At 61.6% G+C, this 26,889-nt stretch overlaps 2 protein-coding genes across 12 annotated transcripts; one reads left to right on the top strand and one right to left on the bottom strand.

Moving 5' to 3' along the window:
- DCAKD (dephospho-CoA kinase domain containing) lies at positions 1–8,650 on the bottom strand. Of its 9 annotated transcripts, none has more exons than XM_048047805.2 (6): positions 8,169–8,322; positions 7,091–7,382; positions 5,907–6,024; positions 3,827–4,030; positions 1,581–1,668; positions 1–1,052 (listed from the first exon to the last, which is right to left on the bottom strand). In XM_048047805.2, the coding sequence occupies exons 3-6, from the start codon at positions 6,016–6,018 to the stop codon at positions 767–769; spliced, it is 690 nt and encodes a 229-aa protein (XP_047903762.1). In that variant the 5' UTR covers positions 6,019–6,024; positions 7,091–7,382; positions 8,169–8,322; the 3' UTR covers positions 1–766. The 9 variants fall into 9 exon arrangements, with proteins under 9 accessions (XP_047903762.1, XP_066837937.1, XP_047903764.1 ...); XM_066981836.1 differs by lacking the exon at positions 8,169–8,322 and adding an exon at positions 6,458–6,539 and having other exon boundaries at positions 7,091–8,137; XM_048047807.2 differs by lacking the exon at positions 8,169–8,322 and adding an exon at positions 7,892–8,137.
- NMT1 (N-myristoyltransferase 1) lies at positions 8,560–26,467 on the top strand. Of its 3 annotated transcripts, none has more exons than XM_048047802.2 (12): positions 8,560–8,715; positions 15,536–15,647; positions 16,853–16,997; positions 19,323–19,441; positions 20,118–20,209; positions 20,869–20,985; positions 21,450–21,620; positions 22,045–22,153; positions 23,142–23,312; positions 23,563–23,730; positions 24,236–24,373; positions 26,133–26,467. In XM_048047802.2, the coding sequence occupies exons 1-12, from the start codon at positions 8,588–8,590 to the stop codon at positions 26,151–26,153; spliced, it is 1,491 nt and encodes a 496-aa protein (XP_047903759.1). In that variant the 5' UTR covers positions 8,560–8,587; the 3' UTR covers positions 26,154–26,467. The 3 variants fall into 3 exon arrangements, with proteins under 3 accessions (XP_047903759.1, XP_013053642.1, XP_013053643.2); XM_013198188.3 differs by lacking the exon at positions 8,560–8,715 and adding an exon at positions 12,081–12,136; XM_013198189.3 differs by lacking the exon at positions 8,560–8,715 and adding an exon at positions 13,917–14,086.
- The last annotated feature ends 422 nt before the right edge of the window (positions 26,468–26,889 follow it).

The raw sequence follows: 26,889 nt of genomic DNA, 5'->3' as shown, positions 1-26,889 counted from the left end.
CCGTCTGCTGTTCGGTGCTTTATTAAAACAAACGCCAAGAACCCGCACCCGCTTTGCCCAGACTCGTGCTCTCCCCCCCCCAGGGAGCCGCTGAAGGCGAACTCCAACAGCAGCAATCGCGTTTCCTGAGGCAGGTCCCAGGTCCCAGCCCCCTGCAGGGATGCAGCAGCCCCTCAGCATCACCCCCCTTCGGCAGGGGTGACCCACAAGTAATGACCACGGGATTATTTACGCTGCAGAAATATGGGGCAGGAGGGACCACGAGCAGGCAGCTGAGCACCTATCCCATGCGCGTGGACACATTTAATATGAAATAAGGGGAAATCCCACACCGAAATTCTGATTAGCTGGGGCTGTGCACTAGGAGGGGACCAACCTGGGGACACCTGGTAGCGGCCTCAGGACCTGAGAGCCCCCAGGACTGCCCCAGGGGACACTGAAGTGCCTGACTTCACTGCAGGCTAAGTCCCACCATTGAGGCCCACAAGGGGGAAAACAAGGGCCTCGTCCCCTCCAGGGGCAGCCATCCCGCCCCACAGACAGCTGGTGGGCAACTACCTGAGCTGGAACTTAATGAAAGGAGACGGGAGACGGTGCTGGAAGAAAACTCGTATTCACCTTGGGAAGGCTGCGAGGAGACGCCTCACCCCCTGTCTGCATTCAGCTGGCAAAGCTCATTAAAACAGGTGGCCTTTCGCTGCCCTTTTCAAACCTGGAAATCCAGGCCCTTCAAAGACAAAAAAAAAATGCCCCTAAAAAAGGTGATTTAAGAGAGGAAGTGCTGGAGGAGGAGGTACACCAGCCCTCCAAGGCCAGCCACAGCCGCTCCCACCGCCAGCCGTGCCCAGAGGAAGTCCAGGGAATCCTCCAGCCGGGCGTGCAGCCTCAGGACCTGCCGGCGCGTGCTCTCGCGGTCCCCGGAGTTGTCGATGACGTGGCTCGCCAGTTTGCGCTTCTCGTCCAGCGGCAGCTGGGAGGCGATGCGGGCTTCGGCCTCGGCCTGGCACAGCCCGTTCCTCTTCATCAGCCGCGACAGCTGAGTCTGCGGGTCGCTGCCGGGGCGGGAAGGCGGCGCTGAGACAGGGGCACGGGAGGGAAAAGGGGTCCGCGGCCGGCCCCGTGTGCTGACGGGGTCTGTCTTGGGCACGAGGGGAAATGGCCGGGGTATAGGAGAGAGGTGTGCCCTGCTTCGTCGCGGACCGAGCACGGCAACTGCCACCCCGCTGCCCAGGCGGGCTGTGGTTCTGGCATTCCCCTGGCCCATAAGAGCAGGGTGGTGCCCGAAAGCCTGCCCCGGCCGACAGGGCACAGCTCGCGCGAGGCCCAGGGACAGCAACTGCCATGACGCCGGTGCCAGGTTTCAGAGAAACCTCGGTAGGAAGACTCCGGCACTCCTCCGCTAGGATGAAGGAAGGTGCTGCTTCTTGCGCTTACAGAGCAGAGGCGGCGTACGGCACGGCTCCATGCTGAGGCTGTGGCCAAATCCGCACCGGGGGGCAGGGGAGGGATGGGACAGCTCCCCCCAGCCTCCGAGAGAGGCGGCAGCGTCCTGGGCCTCTCGTGGCTCGCGTGGCACTTACCAGTAAACCAAGACCGTGTGCTTCATAAACTTCGTCAGCCTGTTGGTCTCAAAGAGCAGGGGGATGTCGAGGATCACATAGCGGTAGCCTGCAGAAACGACAGCCCCCGCCAAAAGGAACAGTCTCACTCGCAGTTCCCAAAGCCCTCGCTCCGCACGTGCAGCGCAGCCACAGCTGCTCGAGCTTTACAGCTGCTCCGCAGGGAAGAGCAGAGCGCGCCTGCCCTCCTCCCTCTCGGAGGGAGGAAACGGTTCAATTCCGAGCTTCCACAGCAAAAAAAAAAGAAAAAAAAAAAAAAACAACAACCCTAACCTGGATGATCTCAGACCAAAGGTGAAGCTGCAGAAATATAATGAGGAGCTGAAACAAGAAGCTCAAATGAAAGCGCCTGTGCGTTGCTGGCAAGAGCGGCAGCCTCAGCGCCTTTGCCGGCCTCTCCCGGGGAGCAGTGCCCACAGCACAATTTGCTCCTCTCTCTTTCGGCTCTCCAAGTCTCTGCCAGGCTACAGACTTTTAAGCCGAGGCTTCCCAGTTCATTTCTCAGCTTAGTTTTCTCCCCTTCTGGAAAGCTTTAGCTAAGCAGCCCCGCTTTTCCCAAGGGGAGCGAGGAAATCCTTGCAAACCTCTCGCAGCTGAAACGGGCGCGTGCCTCGGGTACAGCCCCAGGGCCGGAGACCTCACACCAGGGTCCCTCTGATGCCGGCTGCACGCCCTTTGCCAGGCTCTCAAATATCTGACCGAACATGGCCGAGGTTCTTTAAAACACCCCCAAACCACGCGTACAGCCCCAAAACCCCTCCTGGCTGCACCCCGGGACCGGGCTGGGCATGAAAAGTGCCAGAGGCACCAAGCGCCGGGCTTCCTTCTGCACTGAGCCACGGGGACGGCCGGGGACAGCAGGGACACCGTGGGCAGAGGAGAGCTGAGCCTGCCTCGGGGCTGGATGGAGCAGGCGAACTTTAAATCCCCTCCCCTCCATCTCTGGTGCTGCGAGCACGAGGGGCAGCTGGTGGAAGAGTCCGTCACCGTGAGCCTCCACCCTCCGGGGCCCTGCAGCCGACCCCAACCTCTCCGTGTGCCTCTGCTCCCCCGCCTGCAGGAACCCAAGCTCCTACAGCAGCTTTTGGGGCGGTTGGGGCGGTGCCGCACAGCCTGGACGAGCTGGTGAGGGCAGGGGAAAGCCGTGTGCCAGGGCCCTCGCTTCCCCGGGTCGTTTGCTCGGACGCAGCTGGCCACGGGGACATCTCCAGCTTCGCCGGGGTCTCGGCTTCACAAACCAAGCCAGCGCTCCCGAACCGACCTGCCCGCGGCAGCGAAAGCCTTGACAAAGGCGTAATCATCCAGCAAACCACCATTTTACCAGCATCTCTAGACAGAGAGACTTCTTGCTGCCCTATGGCTTGATCAATAGCGCTTTCCTTACAAAGCAATCCTCGGAGACAGCATCCAGCTATCCCAAATCATTAAAGCCTGACTAATGAGGACAAAGCAGCCTGCCGAACACACGCAGCGCTCTCGCCAAGGGGCAGGACAGTGTCTTCCTTCTGCATCCGCGGCCTGGGTTCGAAACTCCAGCACGGTTTAGCTCCCAGCTTCCCTGCCCGGGGCTCCCCCCCCTTCCTCCTCCTCGGCCCCAGGGAGCGGGGCCCCGCGGAGCCCCAGCGCGGGCCCATTCAGCTGTCAGACGGCTCAGCTTTGATAAGCTCCGCAGAACCAGTCTGACTCTATTAAGCCATCCTTCTGTCTACACGGAGCCCTCCAAAACAGCTGGTGATCTTATCTGGCATTTGATTAGACCAAGTTTGACAGCTGTATTTGTTATATTTATCAGGGGAAGAAGGGGGGACTTTGGAAACCACAGCTGTCAGCCCATTTCTCACCTTATCGGGACTAAAAGCGCTTCGCAGCTTTCATCGAAGCCCAGAGAGGCCGGGAGCGGGGGATAACATTTGGCCATTTCGGAAGGTATGGCATTATCCAGCACGTAATCTCAGAAGAGGCCTCACAATGCTTCGCTCAGGCCCTCCAGATGCACTTTACACCACAGAAGAAGGACGCGAAGGGCAGCAATGAAAGGCAGGAAGGGCAGGAGCGAATCCTCCAAGCGCCAGCGCTAAAGGCCGCGGGCGGCAGAGCGCAACGGCCGTCCCTCAGCGCCGCTCCCTTCTCCTTCCCCATCCCTCTCCCCACCTGAACACCGAAGCCAGAGCGAGCGGGGCCGGCCGCCGCGCGGCCCGGTCTCTTACCCAGCACAAAGTACTTCAAGACCTGCTTCAGCATCTCCTTCTGGATCTCGGGGTGGGTGATGGCGTTCAGCAGCTGCCGTTTCTCCGGGTGGGAGAAGATAATGTTTCCTAGAGCCTCGCGATTTATCTCGCCGCTCTCCAAGAGGATGCCGGTGCCGAAGCAGCGCACTATCTGCTGGTAGGCCTTCAAGCGGGGCTGCACCACTGATAACATTAAACAGCCGGAGGTTAGAGACAATTCTGCGGCACAGCCAGCGTTTGCATCAGCGATCGGCCTCAAATGGGTTTTGTTCATTAAATAACCGCGCTCGTTCTCCTCGGCAGAGAGCGCATCTGGCTGCCAGCGCGCGCCGAGCCCAGACCGGCGCGGCTCGGCGCCGCAGCCTCGCAGCCACCTGGCAGCGGTGCTGCACGAACCCCGTCCGCAGAACCGCCAGCCCAAGGTGCCTCCGAGGTCTGACAGCCGCGAGATCGAAGCGCCCTGCAGGCATTAATTCAGCGCCACGACCCGGGTTAGGGGTCAGCAGGCCGGGCGAGGGACTCGCTGTCACAGCAGGGACGAGCCTGTTCCCACCGCGGGCAGGGCGAGGATTTGAGCGGGGGGGATCTTAAAGAGATTGGTTTCCTTCAGCTGAAACTTCACACGAGGTGAACGCAGCCTGGCTGCACGCTGGCGGTTGGCTCTGGCTGTTACTAAGGGTTTTTTTTCCCCCCACTGTCATTAGCCTCAGTCACCAAATTCATTGCAAGCACGAACAGAAACCTTCTAGAGATCCGTTCCCAACAGGTATTTGCAGGGACTCTGACATTACAGAAACACGGGATTTTTGAGCCATCAAAATCGCCAGCGAAAAGGATGAAATAATAAAAACATAATTAAGATCAAGCTGGGGCTAACCACAGAGAACAACAGCCTGTATATAATTTTCTCTCAAAAACCCAGGAACGTTGCCACAGGTTGTAACCTCAGGGCAACCTAATAAAAGCCCTTAGGACCAATTTCTTTCTCCGTCGGAGTTTCACATGGAGGCAGTTTCGGTATGGGTGAAATCCGTGTAGTAAACAGACATCTAAAAAGGGAATCGGAGGAAAAGGAAGTGACTGGCAGAACACAGACACCGCGTATCTGTGGCGTTTGCCTATGGTCTCTGAGGGCTTTTAGCACCTCTAGCAAATTTTCCACACCTCGAGGGGAATGACGGTGCAATAAGACGTGGCAGCGTCACAGCTTTGAGGGGCTACGAGGTAAGTTCCTCGACGAGCAGCACGGCGCGGGCGTTTCCGTGACACAACCTGCACCACTCCTCCGCTGCAGACCCGAGACCTCGCGCATACAGAATGAGCGGGCCCCGCGGAAGCGAGCGCTGCTCTCCCCGGCGTCTCGGGGGGCACTGACGGCTCGCCCCACGTCACACCTGGCGAGAGCGGGCTCTGCTCCAGGCCCACCGGTGCGACAGGTCTGGGTTTCTGGGTCTTCGCTGTAGCAAGGCGAACAGAGCAGCAAGATGCAGGTGTGCCGGGCGGAAGCGCAGAGCGAATTCCCTCTGATCTGAGAGATTCGTAGCCGCTTTTTCTGAGCACGTTCAGGCACAAATAATTCTGCGGATCGATCTTTGTGTTAAGAAGAAAGCAACGCCCAGCACAGAGGGGAATCCTCCTCCAGCATCGGCGATCCCACCTGACATAACCGAGGTTTGGGGCGGGTGTCCTGGGGCTGAGGAAGTCGGATCAGCCGAGGGAACCCGCTCTGAGGAGCGCATCGCTTTCGCCAGGAGTTGGCTTCCAAAGCCAGCGAGCGCTGACTGCGCTGCGCTCCAGGAGAGGGAAACTCAGGGCAAGACGTCCCCGGGGCATTTCTTATTAGGACATGATCTGATTTTTTTCTTTTTTTTGATTAGAAATATATCCCAGTTCCAATCCCCCGAGACAGCCGCTCCGCACATCCTCATCGACCGGGGAAATCGGAGGGAAACGGGTGTCTGACGTACCCAGAGCACCCTCTGCTGTCTGCGCCTCACCGCGCATCAATCCCAGTCGTCAGGGGAACCTCGGGGAGAAAGATGAGCCATGCACAACTAACCCTCTCTGGCAATAACATCGGCATCAATCACGGCACAGCCCAGTTCCCGGAGTACGGCCACGACCGTGCTCTTCCCCGACGCGATTCCACCCGAGAGTCCGACCAGGAACATCGTGCTCTGAAACAGAAAGAGAGAGCTGAGAACGCGCCAGGCCACGGCTGCTGTGTTCACGCTGTGCGCACCACACGCTTACACCGAACAGGCGACTCCATTCAGAGCTCAGTCACACGCTTCCAGGGAGGCGCCGAGACCTTATTACACGCCTGGCACCCCTCTGCGCAGGGCGCCCCTGCTTCAGGGGCTGAAAAACAGCCGGGTTAAACGAGGCTTCCCCGGGCCCCGCGAATTCGGGATGTGTGGTTTGAGCCAGCTGTAAGCTCCTGCACCCAGGCTACCTGCAGCTCCCCGTGACTCGCTGGGATTGCTCCCATTTAGCGCCCGCGCATCGAGCCACAGCCTCACCCCCAGCACCCCAAATCGCAGGACACTGAGATCTCCGGTGGGGCTGCCGAGGGAGACCCATAATCAGTGACAAACGGGAAGAACTTACCCAACATCTCAGCCCACAGACACAAGGGCTGACAGCGAGGGCGCTGCTTGATCTCAACAGATGGGCCGTAAGAGGAGATGAGCTGCCTCCGACATAATTGGGACGCAAAGCGCGGCAGCCAGGGAGTAAATCCCAGCCCCACGTTACCTGGAAGCCAGCACCGTCTTCGGCAGCACGGCTCCGTGTATCGGGCTCGTGTCTGTCCACTCACAAGGGCGGCACTAAACACACAGCCTGGGCTTGCGACAGCCTCAAGGCCGGGGGGGGGGGGGGACCCTACGACCACCCTGCTCACCCCGAGCAGCTCTCACTGGTGCAGCCGAGCCCTGCAAGCCCCCAAGGGCAGAGCCCGCAGCCTCACGGCACCTCGTCCAGGGCCGCGACGCCCTCACCGGCCAGGAGCTCTCGTGCCCAGCCTGGGCCTCCCAAGCCCCAGCGGTGGCTGGTGCTCCCAGCTGGTGCCACTGAGCAGGAATTGGCTCCGCGTCTTTGGCAGCACCCCTCCGGGAGTCGCCGGCTGCCCTCGGACACCCCTCGGCCTCCTCTTGGCCAGACGAAGGAAATCCAGCTCCCGCCACCCCTCCTGGAGAGCCACCTGCCCCAACCCCAACGGCAGCCCCTGTTCTGCCTAACCTGGCTCCTGTGTCACTCCTCTCTCCGTACACCTCAGCACCAGCTCCAAGAACTCAGAACACGGCTACCAGGTACCTACTGCCCACGTGGGCCCCCACAAAAGGCTGTTGGGACCACGCTAAAGGCAGGATTGTGGCTGTGCAGGGCTGCCGAGGATGGGCGGATCATCCCAAGAACGCAGCGCTGCTCCCACGCTGCTCGAAAAAAACACCTTTGTCACGACTTGGTCCTACGAAGAGGACCCAGGTCCACCAAAGGGGCTGGACGTGTTCTGCGGCAGCTGGAGGCAATTCTGCAGAGGGAAAAACCAGGAGTCGGAGCAAAGCAAGGAAGCCAGCAGCACCTGCCAGCAGCGTCGCAAAGCGGCTTCGCTCCGTGGCTGCCGGGAGCCGACGCCAGCGCACACCAGCACCGCGTGCTCCTTTCCCTTCCAAGGAGCCAGGCAAACGGATGGGGTTAACTCCAGCAGCAACGAGGGGGAATTCAAAGGGAATCAGAAAGGGCATTTACGATACACGGCAGTGCCTTGCGAGAGGCTGACGTAAACCCCGGGCTTTGTTGCCACGCGAGGACCCAGGCCCCACGGGGAGCCCTCCCCTGCGCCGCAGCGGGCGCGCTGTGACAGAGGGTCGGACCCTCACCGCCCCTGCGCCACGGCGGGGTAAGGGCCAGCCCTTTCTGGCAGGATTTCGTACACCCCCTGAGGCAGCGCGCAGGGCTGGCGCAGCTCGAGGAGCGGAGCAGGCCTTCGGCGGACACTGCGCGGCTATACGCTGCAGGGCGCCGAGCATAAACGTGTACCGAGAACTGAACCGCACACGCGGGCAGCCGCCGCCCCGCTCCCGCGGGTGTTTGCAGGCAGGCGCCAGAATCACCGGTTTCTGCCCCAAATTCCCCGGTTCCGGGACGCTTCTGGCCTCCGCCAGGCAACTCGACCGGGAGGCAGGCCGAGAGGGCAGCCGGGGGAGGGACGGAGCAGCCACAGGGGGCGCCTCCTTCTGTGAGCGCCCTGCCGCGAGGGCTCCCCTCAGCGCCCCCGCCCGCCCCGCTCCCAGCCCCGCGCCCCCCGTTCCCTCACCCGCTGCCCCCCTGCGCGGCTTCACTCGCACCGCACTGTCCCGCACGCCCATTGGCTGTCCCCAAGCGCCGTCCCTCTCCCAGCCAATCGGCGCCGCGCTTATTGGCTCCGCTCCGCCCCGTCAGGAAGGAAGCGGGCGGGCAGCCCCTCACGAGGGACGGGCGGCGGAGGGGACGGAGGAAGGGGCTCCCCGCCGCCGCGGTAACCAGACGGGCACCGGGTGGCCTCCTCCGCCGCGCTCGCCCCCCACCCCCCCGCAGCCCCGCGAAGGCTTACGGGAGTTGTAGTTCCAGCCTCCGCCCGGCCCCGGCCCCGCCTGCCCGCACGGACTACGAGTCCCGGCATACCCCGCGGCCCGCCGCCCAATCGCGGCGCGTGTTGTTGCGGGGGCGCGGCAGCCGCCGAGGCCCCGTTTCAAGATGGCGGACGACAGTGAGACAGCAGCGAGGCGGCCGCCGGCGAGGCCTCAGCGGCCGCCGGCGGAGGAGAACGACCGCGAGCACTGCAGCGACTGCGAGAACGAGGCGGAGCGCGGCTCGAACCGGGGGTGAGCGGCGGCCGGGCCGCCCGCCGCGGCGGCCGCCGGGCCCATTGAGGCGGGCAGCGGCCGGGAAGTGAGCGGTGCCCCGCCCCGCGCTCGCGCTGATTGGCCAGCGGTTAGCGCCGCGCGCTGCGATTGGCCGAGCTGCCTGTCGATCGCGCCGAGGGAGGGGCGGGCCGTCGGGCTCCCATTCACTCCCGTTGCGGGAGCGTGTCCCGAAGCTAAGCAGGTCCGGCCGCGTCCGTGGCCTGGATGGGAGACGGGACCCGGGCTGGGGAGCCTCGGGGCCGCCCTCAGCCGAGTGCCGGTCCCGGAGTGGTGCCATCCCGTTTCCCCCTTTCCCCACCACAGCCCCCCCCCGGTCCTCCCCGCCCCCCCCCATCATCGCTGTATCACCCAGTGCCACACCGGGGCCTGCAGGTTGTCACCCTGCGGCGGTGCCACCGCCATCCCGTGGCCTCGCGCTGCCGTCCCCGCGGCACCCTGTGCCCCTCGTCACCCGCGTGCCCCCCGTGGCCCCGGGGCAGCGCCCAGGGCTTTGCCCAGGGGCTGGGGCGTGGGGGGCAGCCGGAGGCAGCTGGCCGGGGGCCGAGCCAAGCGGTGAGGGGCTCACGCAGCCAGGAGCAGGGGAGCCGGGAGACCCCAAGGCCGTGCCCGCGGCGCCGCGCGAGGCGCCGAGCTGCCTCGAGGCGCACGTGGCGTGCAGGGGAGGCGGCGTCCCCGCGCCTGCCCCGTAGGCAGCGGGCACAGCGCCGCCCCGAAGCTTCGCCGCACGCTTCCAGAGGGTTTCGTGCCTCTGCCCCGCTCCCGCCGCTCGCCCGGCCCCGCTGGCCGAGGAGCTTTTCTCTCCCCGTCAGCAGCTGATGTCATCTGTCCGGTAACCGAAGTTAATAAAAGGTCACCCAAGAAATATTACCGGGGCCTTCTTTATGACAGCACAGATGTGCATTTGTATTTTATTTGCCTCCCGGGTGTGGCACCGTGTCTCGGTTTAATAGGTTTAGCCGTGCTTGGGAAGATTTTTCTTTTCTTTCCCCCTGACGTGATTAGGTTTGCGGAAACCAGATCCAAGCAGAGAGGAGACACGGTGCTTAATCACTATTGCTGGATGAGCTTTCTCGCCGTTATTTCCCCCAGTCCGGCTGTTCAGGCTGCTCTTTGCCAGGAAGAGGTGTGGTGGAGCGCTCGTCGCGCCCCGCTGCGGGCATCGCGCCCCCTGCGAGCCCGGGGAGTTAAGGTGCAGCTTCCTGCCCCTGCTGGGGCTGGGGCTGGAGCACCACAAAGCTGGCAGTCCCCGTAACAAATACGCTTGCGGAGTTCCCAGCTCCGATAACTTGGGAAATAACCTTAAAACGGCGGGGCTGCTGATAGCCAGGAGGACTTGGGCGCTCGCGAGCAAGTGCGTCCCCCACCGAGGCTTCTGGCCGCGGAGCTGCGCGGGGGAAGAAAAGGCCAAGCAGGAGAGGCTGTGGTTTGCTTTCCTGACGCCTGTCAGTCCTGTGGATTTCCTATCGCCCCGTTGCGCCGAGGTGTAGACGTGTTTCTGGTACGGGGCGAACGCTGTCCCCGGCCCACGGGGACAGCAGGGGACGGGGAGCTCTGATTTCAGCCGGAATTTCCCGGGCGGGTTCGCAGAGTGCTGCTTGGAGTCCTGCCCCTGGCAGTGCCCAGTTCGTGCCGAGAGTCGCCAGATCTTGGCTCTGGGATTTAAAAACACGAAAATATCGCAGAGCAAGAGCAACACTTCCTTTCCTTTTAAGGACAGGAAAGAGGAATTGAGTTTTCCTCCGCCCCGGGCCCGTGTCAGCGCTGGGAAGTGGCTGCACAGCTCTGGCGAAGCCGACCGGGTTTATTTTCCAGCACAGGCTCGCGCTTTCGTATTCGTCCTAATTTCCTGCGCGCGAAAGGGGCGTTGCGTTCGCGGCTGCTCCAGATCCGAAGCCTCAGCCTCGTTTGCCGGCTTTGCATGGCTCTGCTCGTGGGTAAACGGCCCTGCGGAGCCCTGGTTTCGCCCTCGCTTCCCCTGCTTTCCCCACGGGAGGACGATCAGCCTGCCCGGGCGCCGAGAGTTCGGCGCGCGCCGTTGCGCCCTGTGCGTCCCCGCGGCCCGCTCCGTGCCGTCCCCGCCGTCCGGGCGGCCTCCCTCCTGCTCCAGCCCTGCCTCTGCCCCGCAGCCTAAGGGGATTACCCGCGTGCGGCTGCGCCCGATTAGCCGCGGGTTTGCCGGGGGGATTCGCCGGCGTCTAAACGCGGGGCAGACGCTGCTCCTCGCCCGCCTCCTTGCTGGTTGCGAGGCCGTGCCTGGGAGGAATTGCAGACTTACGGCATGGAGCAAAGCTGGCGTTTCCGGCTTGGTTTCGGAGGCACAGCCGGCAGAGCTTGGACCCCTTCGCTCTCTTAGGCGGGGTGTGAAGCAGGCTGAGAGCACGAGCACGACGTCTCGGTCCGTGCGAGGGAAGAAGATCTGGCCCTGATCGCGGCAGCGCCCACGCAACAGCAAATAGCCCCAGCCCCGGTCTCAAAGCCCCCCCCTCGCCACTCAGCTTCTGCTGGGTTTTGGGAGCCGAGGGGGCTGCGGGCAGCCCGAGCACGGTCAGAGGGCTTGGCTGAGCGCTGAGCTCTTCCCCCTCGGGCTTCCCTCGCGCTGCGGGACAGAAGAAAGCTTTCAGCCGCGGAAACGCAGCGCAAGCGCCTTCCCGGCGCACCTGACGTTGGCCGGCTTCCAGCGGGGCTGCACGGGGCAGCGGCCCCGAGCCGGGTGAAGTTAAGCGAGGGGCTTCCGAGGGCCAATTTTGGAGAGAGCTCGGGCCGTGAGTCTGAACTGCTGTGCAGAAAGTAATTGGGGCTCCTTTTCCTCTGACCGGAGGAGCCGTCCCCTGGGGGAAGGTGGGCGCGGGGAGAGGCGATGGAAATGGCGTCAGAGGCGCCTCGCCCGAAGCACCGAGCAACCGCGTTCCGTGCTCAGGGGGTGGCGGAGCCCCCCAGGAGAGATCCCGCAGGTGCTTGGCAAGTCGGGGCGGGATAGATAGCTCCTAACGCGGCCGGCGGGCCCTCCTCCACCCACTTTATCTGCCAGAGCAGCTCGGGTGAGAAAGGAGATAGGAGCGGAGAAAGGCTGGGAGCGCCGCGGGCTTCGTGCAGAGCCGCCCGGGGCTGACGGTTATCTGCTCCTCGGCAGGTGGCAGGGGAGGACGGCGTCCGCACGCGCTGCTCGGCGCCTTGCATCGCGCCGTTAGCGGGGACTCGGGGCTGTCGCAGCTCGGGCCCCGGGCACCCGCAGCGGGCGCCGCCGCAGGGCGTGGTGGGGTCCGGGGGGTGCCAGAAGGGACTGGGGACCCTGGAGCGGGGCCCCCGGCGGGTAAAGAGGAGGGCGTTTGGTTTACTAAATGGACTTGAAAATGGAAATTGCCCCCGAGCGTTGCCGAGGGTAAGCTGGCGGGGCTTCAGTCCGCCCTGATTTCTTCCTGGTCACGACAGCTTTGCTCATAGATCAGGGAGGATTTTCTCCCCGCTTTTACCTGAAAGCCCGCCGTGTCGGTAAAGCGATATCGTCCTGGGCTCAGCTCATTAGCAGGGGAGTTCGGACCTGGCAGCTCTGCTTTATGAAGCGAGGCGACGCCGGCCGCACGCGCAGGGACGGGCGGGCGGGAGCGGAGGAGGCAGGAGGGTTTTGTCTGTCGCCTCCGACCCCCGCGGCGCCCCGACGTGAGGGGTTAGCGCGGCAGCACCGCTCACCGGGGAAAGCGCACCCGTCTCCCTTGGCACTGGGATGCGCTCGCACACCCCCTTCCACTGCCCGGGGTATCGGAACGGGTCAGAAATCAGCTGAATGTATTTACTGCGGCTCTGGCGGTCCGCACGGTGGTCGGCTTCTTTCGTCTCTCCGGCTCAGGACCCGGGTGCAGCCGCCCCGGGGGCGCTGCGCAGGGACGGCGCCGTCCTTCCCCCTCCGCCAGCACCTCCCTGCGCCGCCGGGGGCTGTGCGGGGAGTTAAAAAACCCGTCACGCGTCTGTCACCGAGATCGATAGCCGTGTCAGGGCCGCTTTGCTGTAATTACTTTCGCTGTCGTGTCAGGCCGCACGCTCCCGGGGCAAAGGCAAAGCCCCTTCCCCTCGCCAGGAGGAGAGGTGAGGCGCGCCCTGCGGGGACCACTGCGCACGGCCCCCGACCGCCCACCTCTGCAGAGGGAAGAGCCGATTTTTTCTCCTCAGCTGCCGGAGCAGGCGTTCGAAACGCTCCTGCGGAGCACGAGGGCGCTGAGCGAGCTGCCTTTGGCCGAGCGAGGCAGCGAGCGGCCCTGGGCGGCTGATGGCTCCGCGTGCTCGCGAGCCGACGCTGCCCGTCTCCGTGCGGGTAGCGCCACCGGCGCCTCTCGCTCTCCACACCGGCACTTGCCCTGCACACAGCCGAGCTGCCGGAGCGGTCCGGGAGGTGCCGAGCTCCGGGAGCGGGTCGCGGTGGCGTTAGGTTTGGTGTTTCACCGGGACCTCGGCGGCAGCCGCCGAGCACCCGGCTCCCGTCAGCCTCAGGCCCGGTCGCCGTGCCGCAGGAGCAGCGCGACGCCAGGACACGAGGAGGACGGGGAGCAGGCCCGCGGGGCCTCGCGGCGTCAGGGGAACGTGGAAAAGCCCGGGCGCGGAGGATCCCGGTGCGCAGGAATCGTCCCCCGGGGAAACGCCGTCTGCAGTCGTGCGAAGAAAGCCCGGCCCCGGGCGCTGCTCGGTGGCGCAGAGACGTCCTCGGGCCACAGGTCGCTGCCTCGCCGGGGCGATGGCTCCACATTACATCGGGTTTCTGCGGCGCTCAACGCGAGCAGCCTCGCTGTCAGCAGGCAGCTCTGCGCCCGGCTCTGGCTGTTTCACCACCAAAGCACCGCTCTCGGTCCCCTTTCCCCTGCTTTCGAAGCTCCCCTGCTGCTCCGTCCAGGGTTTTTTTAAGCCTTATTCCCCCGCCTGGCTCTCTCCTTTTCCTGGCCTTTCCGAGAGAAATAGTTGGATGCTGCTCCAGCATGCTTTCCAGCGTGTTTCTTCTTCCCTTTCTCTGCTCCGCCCTGTTCACCGCTATCTGCTGCTTGGTAAAGTCGTTGAGGCGCCCCGGGGGAAGCCGCACTGGGGGAGTTTCCACTGCTCCGGAGGGTCTCCATCCGCCGCCGGGCCAGCTCAGCGCTGCGGGCGTGCTGGGGCTGCAAGGAGGAGGCAGCCTCAGATCCGCAGGGCGAGAAACGTGCTGGGCTGGGTCCCTGGAGACGTGCGCGAAGAGCTGGGGAGAGAAGAGGAAGGAGGAGCGGGTCGGCTGAGGCGTGCTTCGAGGGACACCGAGGGCAGGGCAGCGTGCTGAAGGCCGCCGCACGTCCCTTGTGATGATCTGTGCCGCCAGGTGGGGCTTTGTGCCTGGGGGAGCTGCTAACGGACAGGGGAGCTGCTCGACGTCCTCCCACCGAGGACGTGTCCACGTATGTGGAGAGATCTCTGGGCATCAGCTGCGGGGTTTCTCCAGCTGGAACCTCTCCCCAGGAGGCCAGGGGCTGGGCACCCCGCTCCGGGTGGCCCTGCTGGGGCAGGGCTCGGGCCAGGGGCACCCGGAGCCAGCCTCAGCCAGCCCGAGGGAAGGGAGGAGAAATTCCAGCTCCTCGCCTGCTGCTGCCTGCGCCGAGCTGGGAGAGCACGGGGGTCGAGTCCCAGAGGTAGCTCTTCTGCTTGCTCTCGACCGTTGGTGCCTCCAGGTTTGCCACGAGCCGAAGCCCGCGACGCGCACGGGGCGTCCCCAGGCAGGTGGGGACGGGAGGGTGGCCCGGAGACCTCCCGGGGGTGGCGGGGAGGCAGGAGCCCCAGGGCACGTGAGGGGGCTGAAGTTCTCCGGGAAGCCTCCGCGGTCCTCAGCGAGGATTTTCCGTGTGGGTTGGTTTTCCAGCTCCGCTCGAGGGCTTTGGTGTCCTTCGTGAAAATGGAAAAGGCAACGGGACGGTCGCTTTTTAGCCAAACTCAGTAGGGCCAGGGGAGAGGGGCAGACCCGGGGCACGTGGATCAGCGGAGCCCGCTGGGTGCCGGTGCCCCCGCTCTGTGCCACCCTCTTCTGCGGGCGATGTGGCTTCGGCTCGGTCCCTCTGCAGCTGTTTCGACCGGCGAGTTCCCACCCGGGCGCCTCCCCCGGGCTTTGTCCCCACGCGACGTCGGGTTGCCACCGGCCTGGCTGCGGGCACGGGGAGCCCGGCTCCGCGCCCTGCACAGGGCAGGGGCTCACACCTGGGGCTTTGGGGCAGTTGCTGGCTGCGCGGCCGGGGACTGCCCCAAATCCCTGGAGAGAGCCACAGTGCCCTGGCCTGAGCGCTTCCCACCCTCTGCTCCCGAAGAGAATTTGTTGCCCTGGCTCTTTTTTCCAGCCCCGGTCTTACAATAAAATAATTTCCCAGTTTAACCACCGCCCATCTCCGTAGCTCATCGCCCCTGCACGTGGGGGGAAGTTTGCTGCAGCCTCCTCGGCCACGGTCCCCCCGTGGGGCTCAGCCAGGACCTGCTGCAGTGCCTGATCCCGGGGCTGGACCTGCTGCAGGACCCGCACGGAGCCGGGCAGCCGAGCAAACCCGCGGGCTGGGAGATGTTCCTGCCCGTCCCATTTTGGGAGCTCGTCGAGCAAGAGCTGGGCTCAAGGGATCCAGGGCACAGTGCTTGTGGCTGCACCCCTCGTGCACGGTGTCCTCCTCTCCTGGCGGCTTGCTTGGATTCAGAACAGGGAGCCTTTATTTTCTTTATAGAGCTTCAGAGACCGTGTAAGTGTCCTTTAAAAATAAACGTAAAAGGCTGCAATGATGTTTCTTTTGTTCCCTAGTGGCTTGAGTCCAGCGAACGACAGCGGAGCCAAAAAGAAGAAAAAGAAACCAAAACGGAAGAAAGAGAAAGGAGGAGACCAACCTGAGCAGGCTCAGGACCAGCCAGTGAAGGTGAGCGACCCCTTCCCGGTGGCCGAGAGCATCCCAAACCTCTCCCACGTGGCTTAGGGCGAGGAAGGAGCCTCCCAGCGCTGACGCTGCCTGTTGTATTCGGCCACTTGGCTGTTCAAAAAAAAACCTGAAGCTTTAATTCCCCGGCCTGGCTTGGCGCATGGGAATTCCCAGCGCCGCGGGAGGTGTTTGGGGAGGGCCGCGGGGTGAATGCGGTCCTTCAGTGGCTGTCGAAGCCGGGTGCAGGAAAGGGGTCAGACCGGCGCCTCCGACTTCGTCCTTCCCCAGATGAGCTGGGGAGGGCCGGGAAGCGCCGCTCTGTGCCACCGAGCCCGGCCGCCGCCTGCCAGCTTCCTCTCCTGCCCGCGGCCGGCACAAGGAGCGCATTTTCCTCCTCCTTGGCCGCCGGCGGATGTTGTTGATTTTTGCTTAATTAACATAAGAACAGCAGCGGGGGCACAGCAGGGGCTGGCTTGCTCCTCTCGGCTGTGCCCTGGGCTCGGCGCCTCGGGAGGGAGCTCGGGGCATGCACGGTTTGTCCCTGCCGGGGCGGCACCCCCATCAGCCAAATATTTCTAATATTTTGTCTGTCTGCCTGTGCAGAGCGTTACCTCGGGCTTTCTGAGGGTTTCCGACTTTCCTCCCCGGGGAATCAGCGAGGAGCTGGGGTCGCGACTTCAGCTGCTGAAGCTCCGGGTGGGGAGGAGGAAGAGGAGCGCGTCCTTCGTCCGCGCCGCGCCTCGCAGCCTCGCTGCGTGTTGTCCTGGCCCGCAGTGCCCAGTGACTCACGTGGGAGTCACGGGTTGAAGCAGTGAGAGAAGAGACAGCGCAGAAAGCCCAAACGCCGCGTGGGGGTTGGCCCAGGGTGGCTGCATGGCTGTGAGGCAGAGGCGTTTGCTCTGTGCGCTCGCAACACCTTCCTTCCCCAAGCGTCACGCGTTCTAAGGCGGTTAGTCTTCTGTCCCCTTTGCCCCAGGGGTACCTAGAAGCTAGGTTTAGGTGCGTGGCAGGTGGCTCCTAAAAGGGTTTGTCCATCTGGTAGGGGGTTATGAGAAGACGTAGGCTGGAAAGGGAACCTCATCTCCCCTTCCTGGCAGCGCGCCAAGGCAGGGTCAGCCCCAGTTTCCCCATGCGAGGAGCTGAAACCCAGACCTGCTTGCTCTGCGTACTCATTTTGTCCTCTCATCTCCCTTTTCTACCCTCAGGTCAACTCTTTGCCTGCTGAGAGGATCCAGGAGATTCAAAAAGCCATCGAGCTCTTCTCTGTAGGCCAGGGCCCTGCCAAAACCATGGAGGAAGCCAGCAAGCGCAGCTACCAGTTCTGGGACACGCAGCCGGTGCCCAAGCTAGGTACGTGCAGCCCCTCGCCCTGCTGTGCCCCGTGGTCCAGCCTTGTGGTCCCCGGGCTGTCCGAAGAAGCCCTCGTGGGAGCTGTGAGGGTTCGTGGCCAGCGAGTGAGTCCTTGGATGGCCCCTCACTGCTGTGTCTGGGCTTTGAAAGCATTAACAGCACTGATCCCCCACCTGCAGAGCCTGCTGCAGGAGGGCCGCACGCACGGCTGGGGGGGCAGGAGGACAAGCAGCCACCTCAGACGTCTGGTTTGGTGCCTCCTCCATTTGGGATCCCTCAATCTCATTCCTTAGCCTTAAAATGGATCTTCCGAGCCCTTTGTGGCTGAGTTTCACACAAAGTGTTGCTAGTCTTCCTCTTACCAAGTCCCAGGCTTGGAGAGGGGGGGACAGACACGGCGAGCACCAGCACCTCCAAGCTGCGGTGCGCGTCCCAGTTTGGGGAATCCCAGCTCCCGAGCCCTCCTCCCCCTGCCAGCAGCCAGCCCGCGCCTCCCGCCTCTAGTACTTGCTCCAGCCCTTTCTCCAGTCCGCCCTCGATTCTGTCAGCGTGTGTCAGAGTGATTTGCTGTCGGTAACGAGGTGTTTCTCGGCATGGCAGGAGCGCTTAGCGGCTGAGCAGACCTGCAAGGAAGAGAGATGCACAGAGAGGGGCGGGCTGCCGCAGAGCTGCCTTGCTGGAAAGCTCGTTCCCGAACTAATTGGAGCAAATCTGCAGCGCTCCTGTGGCGCCCGGGATCATTCTGCTTGTTCTTTCCCCCCCTGCATCTCCCAGCAAAATCCATGCAGGGCTTCAGAGAACTAATGAACGGGTCCAAGCCCACGGTGTCCAGATTTCCCCAAAGCTTATTGTGGCTGCAATTAGCTGTACAAACTTCACACGGCTGTGTCCGGCCCCTCTTGCTGCAAACGCCACGACCGATTCCCTTTTCATGTTGTCAGCACCAGTCTGAGGCTTTGTTTGCTCTCAGAGGACCGTTTGCTGGAAGTGACACTCAGCTTTGGTCCCTCTTTGTGCTCGTGCTGGGAAAACCATTGTGAGATACCCTGGGCACGGGGTTACTGAGGCAGCAAAGTCTGACCTTGTGTTTGCCCCTTTCACCAGAGGATCCTGACGTGGCAAACATCACTTCTGCCTCGGTAAACCCTGATGGAGGAAATTTCAAAAAGATTTCATTTCTTGAAACGGGTGGAGAAGAAGAGGCGCAACACAGGCCCAGCGCAGCCTGTTGCTGGCCGCGCTCTGGTTGGCGGTCACGCTGTGTCTCTTGGCACTGGGTCAGGAGCACTTTGGCACGCAGCGTTAGGTGCACGAGGCTATTTAGGGTCTGGTAGCAAAAGTGCTGCAGCATTTTGGGGCCGGATTTCAGAGTCGTTCAGCACCTACTCAAAACAGAGGGCACTGCTGTGGGTGAGCGTTTCAGGAACCTGTCCTGTTTCGGCTGTGATGGGGGCAGTTCTTGCTCTGGGTTTTGTTTGCCTCCCCATTGCCTGGAAACCTTTTCAAATCCCTTTTTAAGGGAATTCCTAATCAGTGGGGTGTGCTTCTCTTGGCAGCACTCAAGCGATGCTGCTGTTTGCAGAGCCGTGTTGACATCTCTGAAAAAGCTGGTGCTTTAACCAACACCTCTTGGCTGAATCGAGCGCTTCAGGAGTCAGTGTTTTTGAACAAAAGTTGTCCTGTTCGCGGCAGCTCTCAGTTAAGCGCAGTGGGAAGGGAGCCCTGATGCTTGCCAAATGGCAGGGGCCAGAGCTGGCAGGGAGAGAGCCACCGTCCAAGGCTGCGGGGAAGGAGGAGCAGATCATGGGAAACTGCCGGCTGGTGCTGGGGCTTGGAGAAGGGGAAGGCCGTGCTCTTGTGGTTGCTTTGCCTGGCTGAAGGCTGAAGTTGTGCTCGGCTAAGAAAGGCTGGGCTGGCTCAGTCTGCGAAGAGCAAGCCTGTGGGATCCTCAGCGCATGAGCACAGAGTGTTTACAGCTCTGCGTAGAGCTCCTCTGCTGCAGGGCGAGAAGGCAGGCGGGCTGGAGCACCACGGTGTCTTTCACGGGCACGGCCGATGTCGCCGTGGCCTTGAAGCTCTGATCAGTTCGGTCGCTTCCTCTCCGCTGCCTGCTTTGCTCTGCCATTGCCCTTGAAAGAGCGGGTTTGATTCTCTGCCCACGTTGTGTTGAACACGTGGCACGTCCCAAAATGGACGGGTGAAATACCGGCAGCGAGGGTGAGAGACCAGGCTGTGGAAGCGAGGCTTGTTGGTCAGACGAGTGTCATGGAGACTTGATCTCAAAGAGCAGAGGGCGTCTTCATGGCTCCCTGCTCTCTCTCGCAGGAGAAGTGGTGAACACCCACGGTCCCGTTGAACCAGACAAAGACAACATCCGCCAGGAGCCATACACCTTGCCCCAAGGCTTCACCTGGGACGCCCTGGACCTTGGGGATAGAGGCGTGGTGAGTAGAGGTGGCTCGGCACACAGAATCACAGAATCGCAGGGGTTGGAAGGGACCTCCAGAGATCAGCGGGTCCAACCCCCTGCCAAAGCAGGTTCCCTAGAGCAGGTTGCCCAGGCAGGCATCCAGATGGGCCTTGAATGAATATCTCCAGAGAAGGAGACTCCACAACCTCCCTGGGCAGCCTGTTCCAGTGCTCCGTCACCCTCACCGTGAAGGATTTTTTTCACATGTTGGTGCGGAACTTCCTGTGCTTCATTTTGTGGCCTCTGCCCCTTGTCCCGTCCCCACAAACCACTGAAAAGGGGTTGGCCAAATCCCTCCGTCTCCCACACTTCGGGTATTTATAAACATTGCTAAGGTCCCCTCACGCACTCGCTGGGTGGGCGTCTCTGGAACATGGTGAGCAGTTCAGTGCTTGGACTGCTGCACATACCTTCCACCACTCCAACATCTCCATCTCAGCATCTCCTTAGAGCTGGGTGGGTCTGACTTCCCCCCAGCGCGCACTTAGCTCTCGTCCCACACTGGCCACGTTTGCCTGGTGTCTTCATGGGGAAGAACGAGAACTCCGTTTCTGCAGCCGCACAAAAAGTGTTTGGGCCCCATTTCAGGGCAGCTGGGGGGGGCGATGGGTGACCGACTCGCTTGACCTGCTCAATCTCTCCTGCTCTAGCTGAAAGAGCTGTACACGCTTCTCAACGAGAACTATGTGGAAGACGACGACAACATGTTCCGCTTCGACTACTCTCCCGAGTTCCTGCTGTGGTGAGTGGCACTGCCACCGTGGAGCAGAGGGTGTTGGATGCTAGCGAGCTTGATCCCGGTGATAGCACTGCAGCTGCCTTTGCTCATCCCTTCTCACCTCCTTCCAAAATCTTCTTTTCCCATCTGTCACCACACACGTCTGTCTGGGAGCTGCGTCCCAGGTACCCTGCGAGAGGGATTTCACCCAGCCCTGCCTGCTTCTGGCTTCTTTGAGATACAGGAGCCCCAAACTGTTTTTTTTTTCCTCTTTGTTTTCGTCCCTCGAGTGCTGCAAAAATCCTGGTAGCTGAGGAGCTTCCCAGTGACCCAGAGCTGTAGGATGAAGGTGACTGCCAAGTAATGCTGCCAGCAATAACACTTGGAGACCTGTTACAGCTGAGCTGCTGTTTCCTCAGGGTGTTCATGAATCGAGGAACACAGATTTGCTCCCGTGTCGCCAGTGAGAACTGGCCTCGGCCGCAGAGTGCAGGAATGTCCCTGGATCCCAGCCTTCCTGCCCTGTGACACCGTGGTCACCTCTCGTCCTCCTGCCTGCACACCCACGGCTCTCGGTGGCCTGGAGCAGGACTCAGAGCGTCCCAGGGCAGGCAGGGAGGCAGGAGGCAGAAGTAGGTGCACGGGGGACCTCGGGTGGGACGTGACCACCGCCTCTTTTCCAGGGCCCTGCGTCCCCCAGGCTGGTTGCCCCAGTGGCACTGCGGTGTCCGAGTTGTCTCCAGCAAGAAGCTGGTCGGCTTTATCAGCGCAATTCCAGCCACAATCCACATCTATGACACGTAAGTGCTGCTCAGTTGAATTTCTCATCCCGGCCCTTGATGACATTCCCAGGAGTGCCCAGGAAGTCTGACTGAGCTGGCTCTACGCTGTTCAGCCATGGAGATGCTTTGCTGCTTGGAGGAGAAGGTGGGGAATGTGTAAGATGGGCAGCAAAGTTCTGTGCAAGGATGTCTTGGAGCTGAGAGCCACGAAGGGGGATATTGGCTCACCAGCGAGTGAGGTCAGCTTAGAGCTCTGGCTTACAGAAATCCTCCGTGGCTGGATGGAGACTATTTCCTGGGAAAATCTTGGGCAATAGCTTGAAGGAGAGTTCTCCAAAGCCAGACCTTGCCCCTTGGCCTTCCCTGGGGCTTTGAGTCCTCTGTGCCTTGAAGAAGCTGGAAGTAAATTGCCCAGGGCATTGGACTGATCCTCCCAGGTCAGGGCAGTTGGGTTTCATGCTATGCGTTGTTTCTTTCCCAAGAGAGAAGAAGATGGTGGAGATAAACTTCCTGTGCGTCCACAAAAAGTTGCGCTCAAAACGAGTGGCTCCAGTTCTGATCCGTGAGATCACGCGGCGGGTTCATCTGGAGGGAATATTTCAGGCTGTTTACACAGCGGGAGTGGTGCTGCCGAAGCCTGTGGGGACTTGCAGGTGAGTGTCTCCAGTTCTCCGAAAAGATTTAGGGCTAGTGAAAACCTCTGCAGGCCTTCCCGTGCTGGGATCCCTCCATGGCGTGCTGCAGAGCACCAGGACAGCTGCACTTACAGGTGTGGGATTCCCCAGGGCAGGACAGATCAGCTCCAGCCCAGGTGTCTCCTCCCCGTGGTGTCCTTCAGGGATTAAGTCCAGCAGCTTTGCTTAAGCTGCTCATTTATCACAAGGCAGCGGAGTCTGTAGCACGTGCTCTTCAGGCCGCCCTTGTTTTGCTCTGCGGGAGCTCCTGGCCTGCGAGAGCCCCTTGGTGAGCTGTCGCAACGTTCTCGCTTGCCCTCTGATGGCAGCTACGAGAACCTTGTGCTCTCGCAGCCTGCCGCTGTCCAAGAACAAGTCTCCCACAGCGAGTGTGTTTCTGCAGGTACTGGCACCGCTCCCTGAATCCTCGGAAACTCATCGAGGTCAAATTCTCCCACCTGAGCAGGAACATGACTATGCAACGTACCATGAAGCTTTACCGGTTGCCCGAGGTGGGTGCCAGCAGGGCTGTGAGCTGCGGAGGCAGAGCTCGTGAGTTTCTCCTTGCTGAGCAAGGGATGAGGCTCTGAATCAGGCACACAACCACCTCAGCTGAGGTTCAGCCCTCTTCCTGGAGAACTGGGGTTTCTTTCATGTCGTAAATGGCTTTGTCAAGCCACTGGGCTTTATTTAATTTTTATTTATCTTGCCTGGGTACCTGCATTTTAAGGGCAAATTCTTGCAACTAGAGGACCCTGTGATCTTTTATTTCATGGTGAGCCATATCCTGTCGTCCTAGTAAAACAAGAATGCAGATATGACAGCCTTCATCTGTCCAAACACAGCCTCGGAGTGACCTTGAATTGGGTTAGTCCCTCATTCTTCAGTCAAACTGATCGGTTCTGTCACTGCAGTTGTCCTGCTGGGGAAGTTCCCCAGCTGGATATGGGAGAAAAGAAAAACAAAGCATTAAAATTGCCACCACCTTCCCTGACCTTGTTTGCTTCCTTCTGTCGGTCAGAGCTGCTCGCCTCATTTGGAGAACGCTGGTTCAGTGCTGGGCAGCACATGGCTCCTGTCTGCTGCCTCCCGTGTCAGCAAAGGCAGCAGCTGCTGTTTTGTGGCTACTTTTCGTGCAGAAACCCAGACCCAGAAACAGCCCGCGCCGCTTCATTTGGGCTTTGCTGAGCAATCCCAACCCTAGAGCAGGAATTGAGTCCAATGAGAAATAACGCCAGCTCCGTGCAGCACCCCGCCATGCCCGGGGCACCTCTCCCAGCCCGTCCCCGCTGTGCTCGGGAGCAGAGACCTGGAGGGAAGCAGAGATCTTGTGTCGTTAGTGCCTGGAGGGGGAGAGGGCTCGGCAGGGGCTGTGGGACTGCAGGTGGGCTGATCTCAGCACAGAGCATCTCCGTGCTGCGTGTCTGAGGCAGCTGAGAGTCCTGGGGAAGTGAAAGCCGCCGTACAAGCAGTGCAAATGATCTGTCCTGCTTCTTGTAGACTCCCAAGACTCCCGGCTTGCGGCCAATGGAGCAGAAAGATATCTCTGCAGTGCACAAGCTGTTGACCGAGTACCTGAAGCATTTCCACCTGACACCCATCATGAGCCGAGAGGAGGTGGAGCACTGGTTCTTACCTCAGGAGAACATCATCGACACCTTTGTGGTAGAGGTGAGGGAGCAGGAACAGGACCGGGGCGGGGGGTTCCTGGGCTGCTCCCTTGGGAGGAGAGTGGGAGGTGGGAGCTGCTGCAGGGTGGTGCCTTTCCATCCCGGGCTGCCCCACGCCTGCTCGCAGGGAGCTCTCGGTGGCGCCAACATGTGCACAGTGACACTGGCAAAGCCCCTCAGAGGCTCTAAGCAGGCTTTAATGTGTCTCTGACGTGCTGCGGTGTCACAGAGGTGTCACTTTCGGTTTTTAGAGCGCCCAAGGGGAGGTGACAGACTTCCTGAGCTTCTACACGCTGCCCTCCACCATCATGAACCACCCAACTCACAAGAGTCTGAAAGCTGCTTACTCCTTCTACAACGTTCACACCAAGACACCTCTCATTGACCTCATGAGCGATGCTCTCATCCTCGCCAAGTCGGTGAGCACTGGCGGAGCAGTGTGGCGGGGCCGGGCAGGTCGGGAGCGGGGCCGTGGGGCACCGGGCGGCTCCCCACGAGCATCTCCTCTCGCCTGGCTGCTCCTGGGTTTGTGGGGAGGGCTGGCAGTGGGGTAGGGCTTGTACGTCCCCCCCAGGGCTGTGCAAAGCCAAATCCCGCAGGGTCTGCAACCCAAATAGCCTGAGCCTGCCAGGTTAGGGCACGCAGCCGGCGCTGAGCTGAGCTCAGGGTGCCCACTCGGTTCTTAGAGCAAACCATATTGCCATATATCTACAGATATATACGATATATCTGATATCTGCAGATATATGGCGATATATACAGGTATAACTTGGCACACAGTGCCACGCTCATCCCCAGCACCCTCACTCCCTCCTTCTGGGGGTGCAGAGCTGGGCCAGAGAGGGGGCAGGCAGCACACACGGAGGAGGAATGCTGCCCAGCGTGTAAGCAGGCCGGGCTGATGGCCTTGTCTTGCCTCTGCAGAAAGGATTCGACGTCTTCAATGCACTGGATCTCATGGAAAACAAAACCTTCCTGGAGAAGCTGAAGTTTGGGATCGGGGACGGGAACCTGCAGTATTACCTGTACAATTGGAAGTGTCCCAGCATGGCACCAGAGAAGGTGAGTGCCTCGTGGGGTCCAGCCAGCGTGCGGGACGGGGTCTCGTCCCCAGGGAGCCCCAAGGGAGATGAACAGGCTGCCGGTGCTGGGCGCTGCCTCTTCGCCTTGCAGGGATCCTTGGGATCCTGCCCGCGGGCTGCCACGTCCTCGCCGTGCGAGCACAAGGGTTTGCCCTCACACACGCCTGCTCCCAGGCCAGCCGCTGTCCGGTGCAAAGCTGCACTCAGTAACACGAGTCTCGTGACACCACGCGCTCCTCTCCACCATCCCCAGTGTGTCTGCACCGAGGTGTCCTTGGGGAAGAGCACCCATCTCCCCAGGCCCATTTTACGTTTGCACTGGTGCAGCACCAGTGGTTCAGGGTCCTTAACCCCACACACGTCTGCACTTTTGACCTCCGTGCAAGGAGGCAAGGTACAGAGAGGAGACGGGGAATTATGGCTGTGAAGGGGCAAAGGGCTGCAAGTTAACAGACGTAACACCGGTGGTTGCAGCAGTCACCTGTCCATAGCCTGCAGGTGGTTGCTGTGCCCCGTGAGCCCACGCAGGGCCAGGTGTCCTCGCGCAGCCCTGGAGCCTGTGTGTCAGTCTGTCGTGGCATGGCACGGAGGGACACGATGAACGAGAGCCCCCTGGAGAGAACAGGCGCTCCTGAGAGCCGTCGGGTCGTGCTGTGCAGGACCCCACGATGATGATGGGGGGCTCTGCAAGCGTGGTCACCCACAGCGTGGGTGCCACGGTGCCCCCGGGGCCAGCAGCCTGCTCCCCACCCCACCACTCCGAGCACTTGCAGGTGCTTGTAGCCGTGCCCGTAGGCTTCATGCCTGCCCTGGGCCATTTTAGGCAGCGTCTCCACCCTGAAGGCATTGTGGTTCGGCATCCGTCCCGTTCACAGCCGTGGAGAGGCCGGTGCTAGAGAGCCAGCAGCTGCCCCACTGTGCAGCACTCGTGTCCGTGCTGCATCGCGACGGCTGATGAATGCTTCAGGCACTCTCTGGGCTCTGATTCCGTTTGCAGAGCTGGTGAAGCCAGTTTCTGTCTCTGCCACCCAGGAAGCAGGAGAGCCCTGCAGACAGGTAGCCAGAGGTGTGAGGTCCGACAGGCTGACTAATGCGTGGAATTAAGTGTTTCTGTGGCCTTCTCCAGCTGAGGCGTCTGGGTTGCTGTCCCAGCGGTTCTGAGTCACGCTGCACCCGCAGGTTACAAATCCACACTCTTCAAAGCAGCTTTGCTCTGTCGCTGAGCCTTCTGAAGAGCTCTCGGAGGTTGCTGGGGGGCTTAAGCAACTCCTCCCCTCGCCGAGAGCGCTGATGGGTTTGGAGCCTGGGGCTGAGCCCGTCCCTGCGCTGCAGGCACATCCCTGGGACAGCCACCAGCACGTCCATCCTGCGGCGGCCAGGGAGCACCCAGCGCGCCAGCTGCCTGCAGAGGGACCTGTCAGGAAGCAGCTTCTCCCAAATCTATTGTCATTAGCTCAGAGATAACCTTGACTAGCAAATCTAATCACCCCAGCTGCTGGAGCCCTGGAGCTCTGCGCTTTGTACGGCTCTGTGCCGTCCTCGCTCTCGCAAACTATCCGGGCTTGTCACGCAGGCGTGATATATCCCAGAGCCGAATATCCTAGCGCCGGTAGCGAACGGAGCAGAGCCCTCCCAGCAGGCGTGGCGAGGGAGCTGCGTCCGACCGGAGCCGGGTCTGGGGCTGAAGCCGCTCGTGCTCGGGCGCTTCCTGACCTGCATCTCCTCCGTTGGCTCCCCAGGTCGGACTGGTGTTGCAGTAAGCGAACCCAACGAGGAGAGCGCAGCGCCGCGGAGGAGCCTGGCCCAGCAGAGGGGCTGCCCTCGCTGCTTCTGCCAAAACCGGAGCCGCGTGCGGAGCGGTGGAAGCGAACCAGCCACGCAGACACCGGCTGATTTTAACGACTGTGTCACGCAGTGCTGGCCACGGCTCCCCCAGTGCCGGCAGTGGTCTCCTTTGTTTTGATTTAATTGCATCCTCGTAAAGACGTGGTCAAGGGAATGTAACTGCTGAAACTAGCTCATGATTGGCGTATAATGGAGTTAACGGGTGAATAATAAAAGTATATATTATATATATTTTAAATCTTTCCTGTTCCAAACTGACACGAGCGCATTCATCTGCGGAAGGTCACCACCTGGTCGCTGGACCCTGACTTTTCTCGACGAGAAGCCGGGTTGATGGAGGTGGAGGCTTGGCGTGCCGGGCTTTTCCCTGCGCAGAGCTGCGCGCATCCCGCCCCAGCAGACGAGCAAGGTGGTTCCTCCTGAAGCGCACCCACCGCTTCGGCACCCACACGGCGGAGCACTGGGCCGGGAGCGGCGCGGTGCCGTGGCAGGGCTGGAGCGCTCTCCTGCGGCTCTGTCCCCGTGCTCGGCCGTTTTCCATCCGCTCCCTCCTCTGTTAAACTCGGTCCTTGCCGGCCCAGCTCTGCCACAAGTGCAAGGATGGTGCCGTCCCTCCCTGCAGTCCTGGGAACACCTCGATATTTGTTTTTA

Source organism: Anser cygnoides, chromosome 22 (assembly GCF_040182565.1).
Source record: "Anser cygnoides isolate HZ-2024a breed goose chromosome 22, Taihu_goose_T2T_genome, whole genome shotgun sequence".
Taxonomy (NCBI): domain Eukaryota; kingdom Metazoa; phylum Chordata; class Aves; order Anseriformes; family Anatidae; genus Anser; species Anser cygnoides.
Note: the sequence above shows the minus strand (reverse complement) of the source record. Positions and strands in the feature narration are given on the sequence as shown.